Raw genomic sequence first — 18,697 nt, forward strand, 5'->3', positions numbered from 1 at the left:
AGACTTCCAGCCTCCAGAAATGTAGGAAGTGAATTTCTATTGTTTATAAACCAACCAGGCTATGATATTTTGTTACAGCAGGCCAAATGGACTAAGACATCTTTCAAGCTACTTTTTTAATGCCTCACTTAAAACATGAAGTGTTTAAACATGACAGCCAAGCATCACTAGACATCTGCTTTAACATGAATGTCCAAGGCCAAGACACATTTTTTAAAAAATGAGCATGAAAAAAAGAAATATTGCTGACAGCAAAATATAACTCCAATTTTTTTAAAAAACCATAACTTCTTGAAGACATAAGGGAAGATATATTTATGAAGCAAGGATGAGATTCTATAAAAGAAATGAATAAAAGCAGACTTGTAGAAATTAAAAATGTATTTGAATATATTTAAAAGTTGTATAGAACATTTATAATATAAATGAGGAAACTTTACAGAAAGCAAAACAGGACAACAGGAAATAGGAAATAAAAAGTAAAATCAGAGGATTAGTTCAAGAGGACCATCATTCAATAAACAGAAGTTACTGAAAAACAGACAGACAAAATGGAGGGAAGAAATAATCAGTAACGAAAGCCATGAATTTCTAGAATGGCGTGGCCCACTGAGTGCACAGCACAGTGAATGAGCCAAAGACACATACTCTAAAATACACAACTGTTGAAATTTTGGAAGACTGGGGATAAAAACAAAAAAATTAGGCCACATATAAGTGATCAGGAATCCAAGTGGCATCAGACTTCTCAACAGCAACACTGCATACTAAAAGACAGTAGGAAAATGCCTTTAAATTTCTGAGGGAAACATTTCCAACACAGAATTCTATAACTCAGCCAAACTACCAATCAAACGTGAACAGAGAAAAGGCATCTTCCGAAATGCAAGATCTCAAAAAGTTTACCTTTTATAAATCATTTCTCAGAAAACTACTGGAGAACCCTAAGAAAGAGAATGAAATGAGATCAAGAAGCATGGGCTTTTAACACAGAAAAAAGATAAAAGAAACTGCCAATATGGAACAAACGGAAGTTCTGAGATGACAGCTCTGTAGCAGACCTAGAGAAGAATCAGTGTAAACTAGAGCATCAAGACTCAGAGGGATGTTTCCAGGGGCGGGGGGTGGGGTGAAAAAGAAACTACCTTATATGTTTGAGTATTTTGAGAGGAGTTTTATTATTTTATTGGAGAATCTGAGAATGAATTAATAACAGGCAAAAAGAAAACCAAGCAAATGAAAAAGTGATGCAGTTAACAATGCCAGGAAAAACAAAAAATTGTATGAAAAAGAAACAATGCTCACAGCATACTACATAGCTCAGCTATGAATACATTACCATCACAATGTAAACATCAAATAATGATTAAACTAAAAATATTTAAAGGATTTGGGAAGGGGAAGAAATGGCAGTATTTTAAGAGATCATCAAATCTTCATTATTCATTATTGAAAACAACTATTCTAAAACTGGAACATCAAGAAGCAGCAGCACAAGGATTTAACGGCACAAAAGGAGATACCAGAAGAAAACTGAAATATTTAAAAGTAGTTATAAAAAAAAAAAAAGTATTTGTTTCTAGGGAGGCAGAATCAAGAACAGAGTAGGAAACTCTGCTCCTCATTATAAACCTTGCAATATCATCTAAATTTGTTTAAAAATATATATATGCATATATATACAGCGTGTGTGTGTGTGAGTGTGTGTGCACACATGCGTGTATTAGCCTCTGATACTGTGTGTAATGAGACTTCAATTTCCTGGTCAGGGGTCCTTAATTCAGGCTACTGTCACAATGATCTATGGAGCTTTCCTTAAAAGCAGAGTTAACCTGGGCATCACCTTAAAGAGTCTCCTTTTCTAGATCTAGGGAAAGGCTTGGGAATCTGTGTTTGTTTTTTAATCTCAAAGGTGATTCTGATATACAGCTAGGGTTGAGAACCCCTGTCCTAGGGTAATATACTAAAAATACTAATAAAAATTGGGACTGTAATCATAAACATTCATTTACCATTACCCATTTTTTTAACTTACACTGTTAGGAACGATGCTATTACTGCCTTGTCTGTGAGGGTCCATCCTGACTCCTGTAGGAATGGGAAAGTTCAGATTGATACGCTCTAAATTAGCTTTAAGAAAATACATTACAATCAAATATTTTTAAAAGTTATATATTAAAGGTTTAAAAAATAGTATCTTAATCAAAGTTTATCTGTTTTTTTAATAGTCTGCTTAATAGTTGGCTGAAATCCTTTTTGGAAGAACATGTAAAACTAAATTTGCTTTACTTTCCAAATGCCTGTTAATTAAAAATACTTTTGAAAACAGCTGAAATACTTATGAAAGCTAATTAAAACCATCTCCTGAAGTCAAGTAGCTTGTCAAATTAAGAAAGTACATCAAAATTAACTACAGAAAAAATACTCTACCCTACATGTCTATGTGTTCTACTACATTATAACGGTAAGATAGTCAAGTTTTAGAGTTGAAACATAACATACATTTGATTTGCTGGGCAGGAAACATCAGAGCATAAAATTTCTTAAACCAGGCCTAATCACAGGGTTTTTCTACATTATCTTTTTTTTTAAGCATATGAGCATACAACGTTTAAGTGTGAAAACTATGTTACCTTGCATATTTGGCGGAGCTGAAGAATCTGATGATGCAGCTTGGTACGGCAAGTCTGTATTCAACTGCAAAAGATAGCCCTCCACTGTAGGCACTTCATCCCACTTGACGTGAAAAGAGTTGGTAGTGGCTTTGATCAGCTGTACTTGTGATGGTGCTGGCGGTTTCTCTAAAGAACAATATTGGTATTATATATTTAAGTTTCAAATATATCAACAGGTTACCTACATAGCTTGTATGGACCTGGAGTTCTAAAAACATCAGCAATGAATACTTCATCTGTTTACTAAGAGGGAGAAAATTTACTCAGATAAACATAGCTATAGTAGATCAAATGAAAATAATTTGGTGTTCTGATTTTATTTACTTAATTCCTTATACAAATAAATCTCCAAACAAAATAGTCCAGTTCCAAGCTGAGTCATCAAATTAAAAAAAAAAGTTTAATCCTAGAAGGGGAAAACTAAGTACGTTATAGTTATAGCTACATTATTTTATCTTCTTTACAAGTTTTTAATTTTATGAGTCAATTTTTATCCAACAGCATAAATATTAGAAGTACTATTAATGTTAGCAAAGATGATTTGGACATGGTATTTTGGAAAAACATAATTTCTTTGAAGTTAATACTCTCTTATTAAAACTCGTACTACCCAAAACATGTAATTATTTTGGCATAAAATATTACCAACATTTCTAAAACAAATAACAATCACAGACTTTCAGAACTGGAAAAAAGGACCTAAGATTATTTTACAATATCCCTGTCTTCTTTTTGTTTATCTACCAAATCAGGGAACTCACAAATCCCCAGGCAGTACATTACATCTTTGGATAAGTTATATAAGAAAATTCATTCTTTTAATGAGTTGAAATCTATAAGCTATAATCTAATCTTTATATAACAAGTCTAATATCTACCTCTTTGTATCTTTTAGAGTAGGAGTCAGCAAATGGTGGCTCATGGGCCAGATCCAGTCTGTGCCTGTTTTTGCAAATAAAGTTTTATTGAAACACAGCTATGATCATCTGTTTATGTATTGTCTATGATTGCTTTTATGTACAACAGTAGAGCTGAGTAGTTGTAACAGACACCATATGGCCCACAAAGCTTAAAATATTTACTCTCTGGGCCTTTACAGAAAGTCTGATGAGTTAAAATTATCCCTAAAAGGGATAATTAAGCCTAGTTCCTTCAACTATTCAGACGTGAATTCCTCCATGATCCCATTCACAATCTAGTTTATTTGTATTTCCTAAAGTAAGGCAAACCACACCTGAACAAAAGCAGACAAGAAGAAGACAAGTCCAGGAGGTATACCACCCAGATAATAGAAGTTACATGAAACGAGAATAGAGAAAACAGAAGGGTGCAAATCAGCAAAATAAATCAAGAAAATTCCCACAATTGAAGAACATGAGTTTCTAGACTGAGAGGACCCACTGAGTACTCAACACAATAGATTAAAAATAGACACACAACAAGACACATCATCACAAAATTTAAGAATAGGAGGACAAAGAAAAAATCTTAAAAGCTGTCAGATATGAGGGGAAAGGTCATATTTAAAAGGAACAAAAATTAGAAGTGGTTTAGATTTCTCAAGAAAAACACTACAGGCTTGAATACAATATAACAACTTTCAAAAAAAATTCTGAAGGACAAGGACTTCTAATATAGAATTCAATATCCATGCAAACTTTAATTTAGTAGGAAGACTAAATAAATTTTCACATAATGCAAGATCTCAAAATAAATTTATCACTTATGTATCCTTTTCCTGGGGTGTGTTCTATAAATAATAAGGGAGTAAACTAAGAAAGGGAAAATATGAGATCCAGGAAACAGGGAGTCCAGCACAGGTGAGAGGCAAAAGATATCCTCAGAAAGATGATGAAGAGAGACTCCAAGATGGTAAGTGTACTCGACTTGTGGAAGGCAAACATCCCAGACTGAAGGAGGAGAAATTTCTTCAAGATGAGGAAATGTGATAGAATATCTGATGCATCTCACCATAATGAAAGATTTAAACAAATAAAAAAGCACAGATTGAATTAGTGGTAAGTATACGCAAACCGAAATCAAAGTGAGGTTTATTAATCCATGGCAAATAAAAAATTGTGCAAGGAAGCTATTCACAGTATTCTACATGGCACACCTGTGAACAGCGTTTATATGGTCATAATATGAACACTGAACATTCATCTAACAAAATTAAGGTGTACTCATATTTAGAGAATGGGGATAGGGAAGGTACATAGGAGAGGTGAAGAGCTGTGAGAAGAAGAGAGAAATCCTTAAGTCCCACAGTAGAAAGTGGCATATCATGCCTAAACTAATAAAAGTCAAAGTAATAAATTCATGTTATATGGAGGTATGGAAGTAAATATCATAAGAACTGTTTAACAGAGCTGAAAGCACATACTTGTGAAGCAAGGAAAACAGGAGGAAAGTGGGAGCAAAAGACCACTACTTTTCATTAAAAAGTCTTATGATATATAAAAACATAGATTTTAAAAATTTCTTCTGTATAGCACAAGGAACTATATTCAGTATCTTGTAATAACCTTTAATGAAAAAGAATATGAAAATATATGTATGTAAATGCATGACTGGGACATTGTGCTCTACACTAGAAGCTGACACATTGTAACTGACTATACTTCAATTAAAAAAAAATTTTTTTAAAGCCTTATGGAAATATATTACTCTTTTAAATGTTAGCAAATGCACAAAACTTAACTAAGAGTGAAAAAAGGCAAGATAAAGAACCCTTCTCCCCCTCAACCCATCCAAACTGATGCCAATTTAACAAGAGGAAAAGCAAAACATAAATTTTGCCTTTATGATAGTGACCATAATTACTTTTCAATAGATATTTGTGTCTACAGCCTTTAATGGAAAAACTGGCCATTCAGAGCCATGATTTTCAACCTTTTAAAAGTCACAGATCTCTTAGAGAATCTGGTTAGACATATTTGCTACTGAGAAAAATTTGTAAGTGCACATTTTTCTTCTAATCTCAGAGATTGAAGTTTATCCTTGGACTTCAGTTAATAATTCCCAATTTCAAAGCTTCAGTAAGTTGAATTTTCTATTTTTTTTCCCTATTTGTGAGTATGTACTTCTTCTACAGAAAACACTTATCTTATTGTTTCTTTTATTATTTTTTCAATTATCTTAATTTTAAAATTAAACTTCTACATTATAAAAGCAATGCAAGCTACTGTAGAAAATACAGGTAAGAGAGAAAAACTTCATGAGAGTATACAATCTTACCTCTTAGATAATACTTTGGTACACAGTGTATCCTAGATTTTTCTGTTTATACTTAAAAGAAAAACTGGAATCATAGACATTTGATAATCCCCTTTTCTCATATAACAATATATATTACACCTCCACATCTGATTTCCCTACTGACTTTCAGACTTCTTTATTCCTTTGACTGCCTACTTGATCTTATTTCAAACTTATCAGGGTTTAAATGGAACTTTTAATTTTCTCCACAAGCCTGTTTTCTCTGCAGTCTTTCCCATCTCAGTAAGTGGAAATAGCACCAAATTATTCAAGCTAAAAAATTCATTCTTCATTCCTCTTTCTGTCATCTGCCACACCCAATTCATCAGTCAGTTCTGTGTACAAGAACTCCAACAATATGTCTGAATTTATCCATTTCTCCCCATCTCCACTGTCAACACAAGAGTGGAAAACTTCTTTGACTATTGCAAAAGCCTCTTTTTGTCTCTGTGTGTTCTTCCTTGCCTTCCACAATTTATTTTCCACACAAGTGCAGTGATTATTTCAAAATGTACATTAGATCATGACACCCCTCTCCTTCAAACTAATAAATAACTTACTATTGTGCTTTAAAAACAATTTAAACTCTATAGATATAAGTTCCATATGAAAATTTTTTTTGGTGTTATAATAGTTTTGTTTAAATTTATTTTGGAATAATTTTAGATTTACAGAAAAATTACAGAGTTCCCATATACCCTTCCTTCAGTATCCCCTAATGCTAACACATTTGTTAAAACTAAGAAATTAATACTGGAGTAATACTATTTATTAACTAAATCACAGACAATCAGATTTCATCAGTTTTTCAAGTAATGTCTTTTTTGTTCTAGGATTTGATCTGATTTATCACGTTGCACTTGGTCATCACATCTCCTCCAATCTGTGACTACTTCTCAGTCTTTCCTTGTTTTTCATCACTTTGAAACTTTTTAAGAGTACTGTTCACATATTCTGTAGAATGTCTAGAATGTCTCTCAATTTGGGTCTGTCTGATATGTTCTCATAGTTAGAACAGTGTTATGGATTTTGGGGAAGAGCACCACAGAAGTGAAATTTCTTCTTATCACATGATATGGAAGGTAGGGGTAAATGATATCAACATGACTTGTCACTGGCGATACTGAACTTGATTAGTTAAGGTGATGTTTGCCAGGTTTCTATACTGTAAAGCTACTAGTTCTCCTTTTCCATTCTCCTTTTCCATACTCTATTCTTTGGAAGGGAGTCATTAAATCCATTCTAAACTCAAGGAGAGGGAAGTTAAGAAACTCTCCTGGAGTGAGAAGTATCTACATATACTATTTCTTCCATTCATTTTTAATTATGAAAAAGAGAGGCAATAGCATTAAAGTAGTTTTAAAAGACAGGCGTTTATTCAAGTATTTATTTATCTAAAGGAAAAACTGTATTTGTTAAATACTCTTACCTACCAGTATCAAGATACCAAAGATCCTTGCAGCAAACCTGACTATTCAGTGCTTTTTTGTAGCCATCTCTTCCACTCCAAAAATACAATCGAGTGCCAATTGCAACAGCACAGTGTCCAGCTCTTGGTCTTGGTCTTGAATTTTTTTTATCTTCCTGAGAATCTGATACTAGGGTAGTCCACTCTGCTGTGTCTAAATAGAAATATCCATGACTAATCTATTTTTCTTAAATGACAAAATAACAAAAATTATTTTTTTAATAAATGCTATTTTAATAAGTAGCTCTTAAAAGACTCACCCAGATTTAGGTAAGAAAATGAACTGGTACATCTCCATTCACAATCATGAGGTGAAGTCTCAATATTTTCCCCCTTATGTGGAACCCATCCACCAAAGATGTACATCCTGAACAGCAAAAAAAAAAAGGAAACATAACGTAGCTGATTGTTTCATAAAGCTTTAATTTTACTTTTTAGATTTAAAATGCTAAGAATAGACAAATTTTTTTGTTGTTGACTGAAAGCTTTAGGACTATTAACTCACTTATCACTGTCACAATGATGGAAATAAGATAATGAATAAAGTGATCTTCTTTCAAGAGTTTAAAATTTTATGAAGCAATACAAGAACCAAAATTATTTCTCTCTGGCAAAATTATTTCCCACTTAAAGTGGGAAATATTTCAATTATAATACATTTGAAAAGCAATATTGTATGCAATATACTAAGGCTACCTCAGTCAGAAAGATACTCAAGGGATCTGTGACATCCAAAGTCAAATTAAGAATTGTATGTGTACACTAACCAAAGAGGATTTAATTTCATGTAACTCTGGTCACTGGTATCTTCAAATGAAAAACTTTAAACTATGTCCCTTGGGGCCCTAGGGGTTTTGAGATATGCCTAATGGCTGCTGAAGAAGGCTCCTGAGGTGGAGATTAGGGCCATGTGGCCTCAAGCCAATCAGAGCAGCTCTGTGTTTTACCTCTTTTATACATGAGAGTTCCAATGGACAACCACCTTTTATAAAAAGGATTCTGCTGTTTTAAAAAAATACATCTTATTAGACTTTGTTTACAGCTATTTTTAAGAGAAATTAATGAGGTTCTAAATTACAAGTAATTGTTTCCGAAACATTACTTTTAACATGAAGTCCCTACACAGGTAAATTCCTTACTTAAATTCTATTTAAACAGTAACCCTACTCCTGGCCCAATGTTGCACAAAAAAGGGAACTTGTTGATAATAGTAACAGCTAACCTTTATGGAGTGCTTTACATACTATGCACTGTTTGAAGCATTTTATATGTATTAATCCATTCAATCCTCATGACAACCTTGTAAAGGAGGTTTTACTATCATCCACATTTTATACTTGAGGAAATTAAGTTTCCTTGCCCCAGAACAGACAGGACAAAGAATCAAAGCTGAGATGTGAATTCTAACAATCTGGTTACAGACTCCACATTCTATCCACAACTCTGTAACTATAATATCATAATGATTGTAACTCAAAATATAATCATTGAGCATACATTCTAAATATATACCTGAGTACAAATCAAGCACTACCAAAAATATGTGAAAAGAAAGAGCTGGTGTGTCAAACCTGTCGATGGAGGATAGATCAGTTTGATAACACTTTGCTTACACTATGTTAACACTTACTCTCTGCAGAGTAAGGAACGTAAAGAGGTAAAAGAGGCAGCGTGGTAAGAAAATGGCACAGTAAGCACTATAGCTTCTGTGGGCACATTATTTTAGTTTCAGTAAGCACAATCAAACGTTATTAAATCATTTTCAAGAAACTTGTAGCATCACTCTTTTTTGTATGTATCTTTCTTAAGCTTGTTAAAAAGAAAAAAAAAAAGTAAGACCAAAAACCAAAAAAATACCATACTTGTTTCCTATAATGCTGGCTGTATGAAGACTTCGTGGAAGTGGCACTGTCCCTTTAGTTTCTGGTTTTGACCATGCCATAGTTTCTAAAAGTAAAAATAAGTATATGAGCAACTTAATGTAATAACAGCAAATTACCTCAATTTGTAGAATTAAAAAAAAAAAAGAGAACTTACCAAAAGGAAGCAAAAATGTTTCAAAACCATTACTTAATTTCATCTTAAAATAAACATCTCCAGCTGACATAAACTGCCAATCTCAGAAATCTATTTACACTTGAATGATAGTATATGCAATGGAGAGGTGCACCTAGGGTGTCACCGGTTTTGAATCAAAACGAAGATCAGGGATTTTAACATTTGAAGTAAGAACACATTGTGTAGAAGACAGTCATAAGTGAGAGCACTCGTACTCTCCAATCATCCATTCCTAGGATCCCTTTAAAAGAGCTACGCAAGGGTTTTCACTGGCCAGCAGCAGTATTACTAATGCCACACACATTTCCTCTAGGCAGAGTAACCACATAAATTCGACCATCCTCATCTGGAACACTCTACAAAGTGAAAGGAGGTGCTACTGATAATTACATGGGACAGTAATTAAGCATAAATCAGGACCATCCAAGGCAAGCCAGAACATACGGTGACCCTACTTATAGGGAGCACAGGAGAGTTACTGTCATAAATCAAACATTTATTTGTTCAACCTGACTGATCAGCAACCATTCATATCAAATCTAAGTACAACTCAATAAATACTGTAATCAAAAATATTTTTCAAAGCAATTTTTATATTTGCCTTTATCAGTCATAACCAGTTCCTAAGCCTGAATCAACTGAAGCTTACCTAAGTCAAGTTGCCATAGGTCATCCAGGCGAGCACCACACATTCCACCAAAAACATACATTTTAGGACTTCCAGAATCTCTTTTGCAATATATAACAGCTGTGTGGGATTCTCTGGGAGAAGGCACAATCCCTTTAGTCACTGGTATGCTCCAACCCACAACACCAGAACCATGCTGTAGCTCCAACTCATAGAAATCATTTAAGTATCTAGGATGTAATGAAAGAAATTAAAACATTAACATGGTCTAAACCTTTTATTTACTTTTAGTTTCTATTTATAAAGATAATGTATGCTTCCTGTGAAAAATGCAGGTAGTATAGAAACGCATTAGGAGAACAGAAATCCCATATCTTACTCATTCAACATATATTTATCAAACACTACTGTGCACCAGGCACTCTTGTGGGGATCAGTACACAACAGAAGAAATTTTAAAAATTCCTGCCATCATTTAGCCAACACTGTTATCCATGACAATACCATGATGGTTTCAAAATATAGCCACAAATTTTCTGACACTCTTCTCATCAGAAGCTAGGGTCTATGTCCCCTCTCCTTGATACTGGGCAGGCTGTGACTGCTTTGACTAACAGAGTATGATGAAATGACACTATGTGACTACTGGGGCTCAGTCACAGAAGGCCAATACAGCTTTCCTATAGAATGCCTCCTCACAGAAATCCCAAACCACCATTTAAGTCCAACTATCACAAAACCACCATCTGGAGAGGCCATGTGTGGGCACACAGGATGACAATTCCAGCTGAGTTCATCCTCCAGCCATCTCAGTTGAGGCATCAGACATGAGAGTGAGCATTCAAGCCTTCTCATCTGATGGCCTAGCCATCGCTGCTGTGTACTTCATGAATTCCCAGTGCACAGAATCCATGAGCATAACAAAATGGTTGCTAGTGTGCATCACTAACTTTTGGGGCAGTTTATTACATGGTACTAGATAACCAGAACAATCACTATTGACAATAGTTAGTAAATACCCTTTCAGACCTATTTCTATGGATATCCACATTTGTATAAATGAGGGATACTACCAATGTTGCTTTGCAACTCTTTTTTTCTTTTAAAATTTTCATTCTATAATGTCATAGCAATGCCCTACATAGCTTTTTCACTTTAGAAATAGGCATTAAATGTCTCATCTGTGACATGGATGTTTTGACCAAAATGGCTTTTATAGGAATCTATTCCTTAATGAATTGAGTAATCAAATTATTATTCAAGTATGAAGGCAAAATTAAACATATTTAGAATATATAAAACTTCAAAGCTTAGCCATGTAATTGTTTGGGGGAAAAATGATTCTAGATCATCTGGGAAAAATAAAAAGAAATCCAAGAAAGAATACATTGAATAAAAGAAATGGTAATGCAAAGAAAATAGTAATTTATAATTAAATTTAAATTGATGTTGATAACTGTAGCTGTGAGGTCTGAATAATCACTAAGAAAGGCTGACAAAAATTAATTTCTTAACATTATTGTAATCTGGAATAAGATCCACGACTGTATGAAACACATGTAAAAAGGGGGTAAGCAAAAAAAGGCTAAAGGCAAACATAGTAATCTATTCCCAAAGATGACAAAGCATCTTCAGTTTAAATGTGTGTGATAATTTCCAGGCAACTAAAAGAAGCACAGAATCAGCATGTGTAATTTTCAAATCATTCAAAGGAAAGAAAGAATCAAAGAAAAACAATAAATCAAGAAAAAGGAAGGAGAGGGAAAAAAAAGCAAAGCATCGTCTATGGAAATAAGATGGTTAGGAAAAAAATGCTATATAAACAATGTCAGGAGAAAAGACAAACTAAAAACAAATTTGGTACACATCACAGAAAGAGATCAATTTTTCTTAATATAAAGAGTTCCTACAAAACCAAGATAATGATAAATCATACAACATAGATAAAAGGATACAGATAGACAGCTCACAGAACAGGAAATACAAATTATCTAAATGTGTGAGTATACACATACATAAAAGATATGTAAACACACATATACACGTAAATATTCAACCTCATCACAATTTTTACAAATCTAGCAAATGCAAGAATATGGGTGTGGGGAAGCAATAGCAAGAAGAGTAGATGGAAGACATAAAATTACAAGGGCAGGAAAAAACTTCCTTACTATAAGACAAAGTCTCTTAGGGGTAGGGAGTATGCAGGGGAAACAAAATAAAAGAACTTGGAACCCAGCTATAAGCTATTAATAGCAAGGATGATATTAAAACTATTTAACAAGTGATATGGCATAGACTTAAACAGATCAAAATGAATGCCAGCCAGTATGCTATACCAATTTATACTGGCTAATTGTTAGTCCTATTTACAAAAGATAAGTCTATAACAAAATAATATACACAGGTTGAAATCAGACACACAGGGAACAAAACACAAATTCACAATCACACTGGGAGATTTTAACACATCATTCAGAAGTTGATATGACCTAGATCCATAAAATAAAAAAGCTTTTTGAGTAATGATTTAAAACACTGACTTAATAAACTTGTACCCAATCAAGAACTCACAATCTTTATGAACATTTATGGAATAATTATAAAAACTGACTGTGAAAAAGACCACAAAAACAATTACTATAAAGGAGAAACCCAATAGACTACAATTTTTGACCTCAGTATAATAAAACTAGATATTAACAATAATAACAAAACTTTCCATTTGGAAATTTTAGAGAATTATGCCAAATTACCTTTGGATTAAAGAGAAAAGAGAAATTAATGACAAGAAGAGCACTATATATCAAAACCTATAAAATATGTCCAAGCTGTAAACAGAAGAAAATGTGTAGCATTTATTAGGAAACACTACTAAAATAAATAAACTAATAAGCATTCAGATTATGAGAAGTTAGAAAAAGCTTAGAAAAAAAAGTTAGAAAAAGCATTCAACCTATTAGAAGTTTAAAAGAAGTTAGGAAAAAGGAAAAATTTAGAGACGTGAAATAGAGTTAAGGAAATAAAAAAGAAAAACAGATCATTAATAAAACTAAAAATGGTTCATTGGAAACACCAATAAAATAACAAACCACTAGCAAATCTGTTAGAAAAAAGAAAAAACAATACATATATTTAAGAATGAGAAAAGAGATAAAACTACACAGAGATTTTAAAGATATACAGAGAATTGTCTTATAGTTTTTCTCAATAAATTTAAAAATCTAGAGGTAGATGATTTTTCAAGGAAAATATAAATTACCAAAATGACTCAAGAAAAGGGAGAAAATGTAAACAGATCAGTAACTATAAGAGATATTGAAAAGGCAGTCAAAACTCCTAAATTATACCAATACCAGACAATTATGGGAAATTTCTACTAAATATTCAAGAAATAATGTTATTTAAGCATAATGAAAGATGGAGAATTTCCCATAATCTCAGAGCATAACCTTGATTATGCTCCCGGAGGTAACATAATCCTGACACTCAAGTCAGATGAGAATAATATTTCACTTCCCGAAATAAAGACAATGTAGACAAACAAATAACTATATATAGTATGAGTAAATGTTAGCAGGGTAAACTCAGTAAAGTGTGAAAATAACACTAACGTAATAAAGTGGGGTTTAACTAGGAATTAAAAGGTAGCTCATATTCCAGAACCTAATCATAATAATTCACAAAATTAATGGGTTAAAGGAAAGAAATAGTAAGCTCATTTCCATACCTGAAATGAATTAGAACTATTTCAACATCCATTTTTGGTCAAAAAAAGAGAAAAAAATGAATTAGCAAACTATAGATTTAAGAAAACTTCCTTATATATGTGGAATTAAAAAAATATATAACAAACTAGTAAATATAACAAAAAAGCAGACTCACAGATATAGAGAACAAACTAGTGGTTACCAGTGGGGAGAGGGAAGGAAGGAGGGCAGTAATATAAGAGTAAGGGATTAAGAGATACAAACTATTAGGTACAAAATAAGCTATAAGGATATACTGTACAACATGGGGAATATAGCCAATATTTTACAATAACTATAAGTGGAATATAACCTTTAAAAATTGTGAATCACTACATTGTACACCTGTAACATATAATATTGTACAGTAAGTATAATTCAACAACAAAAATATATATATATATATAAATTTTAAAGAAAGAAAACTTCCTTAATCTGACTAAAGGCATATGCTAGAAGTCTATAGCAAACATCATAATTGATGATAGAAAGGTAAATATATTAATGAAACAGAATAGAGTGTAGAACAAGAGTTGACAAACCTTCTGTAAAGAATCACAGAGTAAATATTTTAGGCTTTACAGGCCATAAATTCTGTCACAACTACTCAATTCTGCTCTTTTAATACGAAAGCAGCCATAGACAATATGTAAATGAATGACATGGCTGTGTTCCAACGAAACTTAACTAGCAGAAACAGGCAGCAGGCCAGATTTTTGCCTACATAATGTAGTTTGTACCCCTGGTCTAAAGAACCTAGAAAAAGACCCATTTATATGAAAATTCAGATATGACAGAGATGGGATTTCTAAAGTGTAGGGGGTGGATGGCTTATTAAATAAATGGTGGTGGGAGAACTGAAAACCCATTCTGAAGAAAAAGCAAAGAGCCTTACACTAGTCACAAAAATATATTCCAAATGTATTAATATTTTAAACAAAAAAACAAAGCTGTGAAGGTACTAGAAGAAAATATAGAAAAATTATTTTCATAGTGTTGGGATAGAAGAGATTTCCTAATAAGCAAGATATAAAGCCAGAAAGCCATTAAAAAAATATATTGCCAAACTTGATGAAACAAAAATGAAAATCCTTAAAAAGCAGGGGGAGGGGGGAGGCAAACAGAAGACTTGGAAAAAATATTTGGAACATAAAATATAGACAGAACTCCTAAGAATCAATAATAAAAATAAAAACTGAAATCCATGAAAATATGATCAGAAATAATAAATAAATTCAGCAAGGTTACAGGATACAAGATCAATCTACAAAGACAAACTGTATTTCTACATCCTAGCAATGAACAATTCAAAAATGAAATTAAGAAAACAAGTCTATTCACAATGTCATTCAAAAGAATAAAAACTTAGCAATAAATTTAACAAAATAAGAGCAAGATTTGTACATTGAAAACCTCAAAATATTGCTGGAAGACTCAATAAGACAGTAACTTTCCACAAATTGATCTATATATTCAACACTATCCCTATCAAAATCCCAGCAGAACTTTTCGCAGAAATTGGCAAGCTGATCCTACAATTTACCCAGAAATGCGAAGGATTCAGGATAGACAAAACACTCTTTTTTTTTTTTTCCTTCTCCCACTACCACAAATTATACAGTCCAGTCTCCCACATTTGGGGAAATTGCAGGGGTCAGCACATCTGAAGTGCAATGGATAATCCTTGCCCTGGGAAAACCACCTTTGTGATCATGGTATCTCCCCTGCTAGGTAAGTGTACAGACAAAACACTCTTGAAAAAGATAATAAAATTTGAGAACTTAACATCTTCCTATTTCAAAACTTACTACAAAGGTATCATAATCAAGACAGTATGGTACTGGCATAAGGCCAGATATACAGATCAGTGGAAAAGAATTGAGAGTCCAGAAATAAACCCTTGCATTTATGGCGAACTGATTTTCAACAAAGATGCCAAAGCAATACAGTGGGAAAAGGATAATCTTTTTAACAAACAGTATTGGGACAACTGGATAGCCACATGTAAAAAGATGAATTTATTAGATACTCACTTTACCCCAGGCATAAGAATTACCTCAAAATGAATCACAGATAAAAAATGTAAGAGCTAAAACTATAGAACTCTAAGGAGAAAACAGAGGAACAAATCTTCATAACCTTGAGACTGGCAAAGAATTCTTAAAAAGGATGCTAAAAGCATAATCCATAAGAGAAAAAATGGATAAACAGAACTTACCAAAAGTAAAAACTTTATGCTTCAAAAGATACCATTAAGAAAATGAAACGACAGGCTACAGACTGGAAGAAAATATTTGCAAATCATGTATCTGATTTTTTAAAAAGCAAACTTGCATCTAGAATATATAAAGAACTCTTACAATTCAATAATACGAATACAAACAACTTAACTTTAAAATGAACAAAGATTTGAATAGAAATTTCACCAAAGACACAGGTCTGACCTGAGTGCCTGATGTCCGATGATGTATTTTTAACGTAATAAACCTTTACTGAGCACCAAAAAAAAGAAAAAAGAAAAGAAAAAAGAAATTTCACCAAATAACATATACAAGTGGCTAAAAAGCCTATGAAAAGATGCTCAGCATCATTAGTCATTAGGGAAATGCAAATTAAAACCACAACGAGACACCACCTTATACCCACTAGGCTGGCCACAATCAAAAAAGATAGATGGTAACAAGTGTTAGCAAGGATGTAGAAAATTTGAAACACTCATACATTGCGAATGTAAGATGGTAGTCACTTCAGAAAACAGTCTTAGTGCTTAAGAAATTAAACCTAAATTTACTATATGACCCAGCAATTCTACTAGTAGAATTGCTACTACTAACCAAGAAAAATGAATACATATATATACAAAGACTTTTGTATGCAAATTATCAAAGCAGCATTATTCATAAAAGCCAAAAACTAGAAACAATCCAAATGTCTGTCAACTGATGAACAGATAGACAAAATGTGATGTATCAACACAACTCAGCAATAAAAAGGAAGAGATATTTGACATATGCTACAACATGGCTGAACCTCAAGAACATTATGCTAAGTGAAAGAAGATAAATGCAGAAAATCACATTTATATGGAATGTTCAGAAAAGGTTAACCTATGGAGACAGAAAGTAGACTGGCAGTTGTCCAGGAATCATGATGGGAATAGGCACTGACTGCAAATGAGTAAGAAGTTTCTTTTTGGATTGATGGAAATGTTCTTAAACTGGATTGTGGTAATGGTTACACAACACTGTAAATTGCTAAAAATCATTGAATTGTACATATTAAAAGGATGAATTTAATGGTATATAATTTATACTTCAATTCTTTTTAAAAAAGAAAAATAAAGATTTGAACAATTTCAGAAAAGGAATTGTAAATGTCCAAAAGCATTGTTAATCAAGCTCATTCCTAGTTTAAAAATAAATAAATAAATCAAAATAATCCCATGAAATGTATTTCATTGATTGTGTTAGGAAAAACTAAGAAGAGTGAGACGATTCAGTATTGCCAAGGGTGTAGGCACTCTTATACACCACTATTGGGAATATAAAATAGCTGTCTCTTTGGAGGTTGTTTCAGGAGTACCTAACAAACTTAAATGTACCCTTTGACCACCCTCTCAATTCCACTTATATAAGTATCAATCCTATAAAAAATATTAATACATGTGCAAAAACTGTAATAGCAAAATAATGGAAATATTTAAATGTCCATCTGTAGAGGAATGGTTAAATAATTTGCATAACTGACTACTTTTCAGCCTTTAAAAAAAAATAAGGTCAATCCATATCTACTTTCATGTAAAGATCTCCAACATATACTGTTAAAGGTAAAAGCAAACAAACAAAAAACCAAACAAGTAAACATCCAAAGTCATAAAGCAAAAAGAATGATCCCACTTTTATAAAGGAAAATACATGTCTGTGTAGGATCAGATTAATGTTCCCCACTCTCCTCTCCTAACAACCACAATAAACATCCTTGCATCATCGACTCAGGTCTTAGCCTTATGGCTTGCTTTGACCAATGGAATGTCAAGAGAAATGAACTTGCTAGCTTTAATAAGAGGCTTTAAAAAGCATCACATGTATCTAGTTGCTCCCTCAAGCAGCATAAACTTGAGAAGTTTGCCCTTAACACAACTGAAAGCTGATTAATATAATGTGTTACATGAAAAAGGTCCCAGAAGATACACATGGAGTTGAATTATGTGTGTTTGCCTATGTTGAGAACAGTGATACTAAGAGAAATAACTTTGTATACTTTCTAATTTCTTGAATTTTATGAGTCTGTATCTAAAAAAATCTGTTAAATGGAAAATTGAAAAAAGATGTGCTAAAAGTATCTGGATTCATGTGATGGGATAATTTTTTTTCCTTTTCTACAGTTTCCAAATTTTCCATGATGTTTTACTATATGTTATTTTTTAAAGTTTGAGGGGAAAAAAAGCTAAGATTCTGGTATCAAACTAATGAATCTAACATTGGTAAAAAGACATTGTGGTGATGATAACTACTGATGTTGATGGTAACTTGAAAGTGCTTTTAAAATTATGCCAATGATCTTATTTAGCGGTCACAGTGGCACTGAAAAGTAGGTATTTAATCACTCCCATTTCACAGTGAAGGAAAACAGGCTTAGATTACTTCCTTTAAAGGACATACACGGTAAGCAATGAATTAGAAAAGAGCCTTTTAGACACTAAATCTCCAAATCTCACATCCTATAATGACCATGTGATCAAAACACTATACAAAAAGAAAGGAGGCAGTGATTAATTCTGTTTGCAAAAACTGGGAGAGGATTGGTTCAAAAATTATTAGCATGTGTAAGACACTCTAACAGCTTCCTACATAAGAAACAT

At 32.7% G+C, this 18,697-nt stretch overlaps 1 protein-coding gene and 1 pseudogene across 2 annotated transcripts in view; both read right to left on the bottom strand.

The window, feature by feature from the left end:
• Positions 1-18,697, bottom strand: part of HCFC2 (host cell factor C2) — a 41,719-nt gene that overhangs the window by 19,556 nt on the left and 3,466 nt on the right. For both annotated transcript variants that reach the window (XM_032493457.1, XM_032493458.1), the window contains exons 4-9: positions 10,109-10,317; positions 9,264-9,348; positions 7,662-7,768; positions 7,367-7,555; positions 2,634-2,801; positions 2,036-2,088 (exon numbers count right to left, since the gene is read on the bottom strand). In XM_032493457.1, coding sequence (XP_032349348.1) covers positions 2,036-2,088; positions 2,634-2,801; positions 7,367-7,555; positions 7,662-7,768; positions 9,264-9,348; positions 10,109-10,317 — 811 coding nt within the window. The remainder of the gene's footprint in view (positions 1-2,035; positions 2,089-2,633; positions 2,802-7,366; positions 7,556-7,661; positions 7,769-9,263; positions 9,349-10,108; positions 10,318-18,697) is intronic.
• Positions 15,397-15,575, bottom strand: LOC116667843 (annotated as a pseudogene).

Source organism: Camelus ferus, chromosome 12, assembly GCF_009834535.1.
Source record: "Camelus ferus isolate YT-003-E chromosome 12, BCGSAC_Cfer_1.0, whole genome shotgun sequence".
NCBI lineage: Eukaryota > Metazoa > Chordata > Mammalia > Artiodactyla > Camelidae > Camelus > Camelus ferus.